The 3,898-nt window shown below is 34.9% G+C and overlaps 1 protein-coding gene across 1 annotated transcript in view; it reads left to right on the forward strand.

The window, feature by feature from the left end:
* The first annotated feature begins 1,041 nt into the window (after positions 1-1,041).
* The window catches only part of LOC141345388 (transcription initiation factor TFIID subunit 4), a 123,937-nt gene continuing 121,080 nt past the window's right edge, over positions 1,042-3,898 (forward strand). Inside the window, exon 1 of the mRNA XM_073850242.1 lies at positions 1,042-1,110. Within this exon, the coding sequence (XP_073706343.1) occupies positions 1,042-1,110 (69 nt within the window). The remainder of the gene's footprint in view (positions 1,111-3,898) is intronic.

Below are 3,898 nucleotides of genomic sequence, written 5' to 3' on the forward strand. Positions count from 1 at the left end.
GCAACTGTATTAGTTAAAAAGGCAGTAAAGTTTTTCTCTTTCAACTTGAAATTTATCACAACAAAAGAGATTCACAAGTCTTGCCTTCTTACAACAAATTGTCTTTTTTTGTTTAGAAGTCGGTTTCAAGACACTATTATTCCTATTACTATTATACATGATACTTTAAATTGGCATTGTGTACTTGCAGATTTTCTTTGGTGTTCACACTGCACATAGCATTTTTTTTTTTTATAATACTATTATTGCACTTTAGTTTCTTTTAACCAAACAGAAAATTCGAAAATAAATCTTATACAATATTTGTCAATCTGAGGTGCATTTTCTAAAAGCATCATTAGCTAACTTTAGTCGCACACATGTTCCATTGAACTCTAATGAACAGCCGTGTTGGTATGTAGATGAGTGGTCTGATCTTATTTACCTGTGCATTTTTTGTCACACCTGCGCATGACTAATATGTATATTTAGTTTGTTTCTAGCAGTTCAGTTTTGATCCTGCTCTTCTCATGAAACTTCAGCTCTTCTCTGAAATGTTACTGATGAAGTTTCATTTTCAAGTAAGGGTGGACACTCTTAGGTATGTTGTAGATGTGGTTGTGTCAGCTATTGAACTCCATGTGATTTTTATTCCATGAATCATATTTGCAGAGTTGCTGTCAAAACCAGAGGACTGATAGAGTCTGTTCAATGTCAAACCTGCTGAACTAGATTTGCACTGCTTCTATGGGAGTGAGAAAGAGACCTGTTCATCACTGTAGGTGCCATGGTAAAGAATATGGTTATCATTTAGTACTGTGGCATATATTAAAGTACCACGGTGTTACCATCATTACTGTACCATGAACTCAGGTTCAGAGTCATGTGGACAAACCAGTCTGGAGACACATGTTCATCTGGGTACTGAATCACTTTTGCTGGACTAAACAATAGTTTCTATCATCTTCTGTCTGTCTTGTGCAATCACACAGGTTTATAAGCAAGAGGTTTTAAACAGGAACTACACACCTGCACTGACTAGAAATGGCATCAGTCAGAAACATGTATTGGGATCTGGATGTTAGTATAGGGTGGACTAAGAAGGAAAAACAGCTATTGAGAGAGGATCAGGTGAACCGATATCACGATGTTCTCTTAAGAGTGTATAAACGAAATACACTATTACATTTGAACGAGCTAGATTGTCTGGTTTTCAAACCCATTGCAGATCCTGCCCGATGGATGACTCTCTTCAGGGACACATATGGAAACATCATTGCTCAGTGGACTCACAGACAGTGTAAACAGCCAGTCCGAGATGTGATTAAAATCCAGGGTAGTTCAGAAGAGTTGCTGACATTTTGCATACATTTTCGAGACCATCGGAGGATGATTAATGAAATCGAAGATCTATAAGCAAGAACTCAAAAACTCTGTAGAAGACAATGACCCAGTTTAAGAAGGGCTGCTTAAAACATGAGGTACAACATTCAACACAATCACATTCTTTCAAAACAGCAAATATTGTTGAAAAGGGTTTAAACTGTAATTAATAGTCTAGACCAGGGGTTTTCAAACCTGTCCTGGAGCCTCCCCTGCCCTGCACATTTTGCTTGTCTCTCTCATCTAATACACCTGATTCAAATCATCAGCTCATTAGTTGAGACTGCAAGACCTGAATTGGGTGTGCCTAATAAGGGAGACATACAAAATGTGCAGGGCAGGGGAGGCTCCAGGACAGGTTTGAAAACCCCTGGTCTAGACAATCTGTTTATTACTTCATTTTAAAATGTTTTTTTTTTGTTTATATTTGTTCCACCAGAGATATTCAACAAATCAAGAAATCTGAATCAACCATCTCGTATCACCAGAAATTTAGCTCAATAAATAAATGACTCCAATAAACAGTTCAAATAAATGCAGAATGAAAAGAAAACCCACATCTTGTGCTTTCAAGAAAACTATAAATGCAAACAGTCTTATTGACTTTTGATGTCAAGTTCAAGATGAAAGACCTGAGGATCCTCAAATGCAAAGTTTGTGTTGTGTTTTACTTTCTTTATAAATATTCATTTATTCTTCATTTATTCAATAATTCATTAATTATTTTAATTCATATTTTTGTCATTTATCGTTTATATCATATTAATTATTCTATTATTCACTTATTATTTTTCTTGCTTAAACATTTCCCATTGTGATGATTGTGGGCTTTCATTAACTGTGTTTGTATGAATAAGAGATAATATTTATTGAAAGTCAAGGTTTATGGGATGTTGATATGAATCAGTTTGGTATAATACTACTTGTCTAATTTGTGCTAGACATTGTTCAAAATTGTACCATAAACTCTGCTCCTTTTATATCATCATCACTTCATCTGCTTCTGCTCTTCTCTAGCTTTTTCCTCAGTCAACTTTTCGGCTGATAGAAGACTGTTTAACGCTTGTTTTGGGTATTTTTGGGTACCAGACCAGGCTCGCTGTTAACAGGGTTTTGGGTTTAGACAGTTCAATGATGAGTTGCGGACAAACTGTTTTTTTTTTCTGGGTGGGATCTGGCGTCTGGGGCTGGATATTAATTGTCTAGGCATGGGGACATGATCTAATAAAGAAATCAGCTTGTCATGGGATTTATGTTCTTCTGAAGTGTCTTTACTCAACTAGTCATGGTACCTTAATATGCTGTTAATATTTTTGGTTTTTGTAGAATTTTGTAATGACTTAAATATCAGGTATGATTCACTTGTTGAACTGAACTCAGAAAAAGATTTCAGAAATGCCACAAAGTCTGTGCACATCTGTGTGGTTAGATCAGGGAGCTCAATAATGTGTCTGTGACCTTCATTATGTATGTTTTGATTATACTGTGTTGTAAATAAAATACAAATAATCTAAAACTCCATTCTTTGAATCTTCTCACATTGTTCCTTACCTGCTATAAGGGGGAGCCATTAGAGAGGGATCTTTGTCTTTCAGGTGTGAATTGCTAAATATTCATGGGTCATTGCCACACCTATGAATAATCCCTTTCGATCACAAAACATGTTTTAGAAAATTTACATCAATATATTGTTTTCTCTGAACGAATGAACGAGATGATTTTCACATCATTTGGTTGAAAAAATTCTAGCCTACCAAATCCAATTCACAAAAGTCTTGTGAACAAATGGCCTGTGTGTGTTTTATGGCCTTATTTCAGTGACTTCAAAACTTTAGTTTTTCACCAACCACGCATAAACGTTATTTTCTCAAAAACACAAACATGTACATTCATGTTGCTTGCATATTATTGTAGCCCAATTTGTGCTGATTACAATGTATTCAGATTTTAGCCTTAAACATGTTTTTAAGATACTGAAAAAAGCACAAATGTAAGGGCATGTCAAAACTTCTTCAGGGCCCCAAAACACCCTCAGACCCCAGAGGGTTAACAGAAGTCTGTTTCTGTTTTATTTCTTGTTTTGATATCAATTTTCAACTATTACTCAAGTACTCCTTCAAAAATCTCTTAACTGTTTTTCCCCCCTTCATCTTTAGACGTTTTATTTCAAAACATCACTTTAAACTCTGATGTCATGAATATAATATTACTACTGTGGTGAATGTTTTACTTTTGTACATTTATGTTTTGTTGACATGATGTCAAATAGGCAATAAAACTTACAAATACTAATACTGCTTTGGTGAAGGTTTGGCTTCTTTAAATTTATATCTTTTGTGCTTATGCATGTATGTAAATTATTCATGCACCTGAATTTTTCTTAACAGTGTAGTTTAGTTATATTCTAACTTTATTCCTTACTATGTACCATTTTCTTATTTTTGTATGTATTGGATAATCTGTAAAGTCGACCCCAGCACATCCTAAAGAATTTCAGTAGGGTTAAGCTCAGGACTGTGTGGTGACCAGTTCATAC

The sequence above is a fragment of the Garra rufa genome, chromosome 11 (genome assembly GCF_049309525.1).
Source record: "Garra rufa chromosome 11, GarRuf1.0, whole genome shotgun sequence".
NCBI lineage: Eukaryota > Metazoa > Chordata > Actinopteri > Cypriniformes > Cyprinidae > Garra > Garra rufa.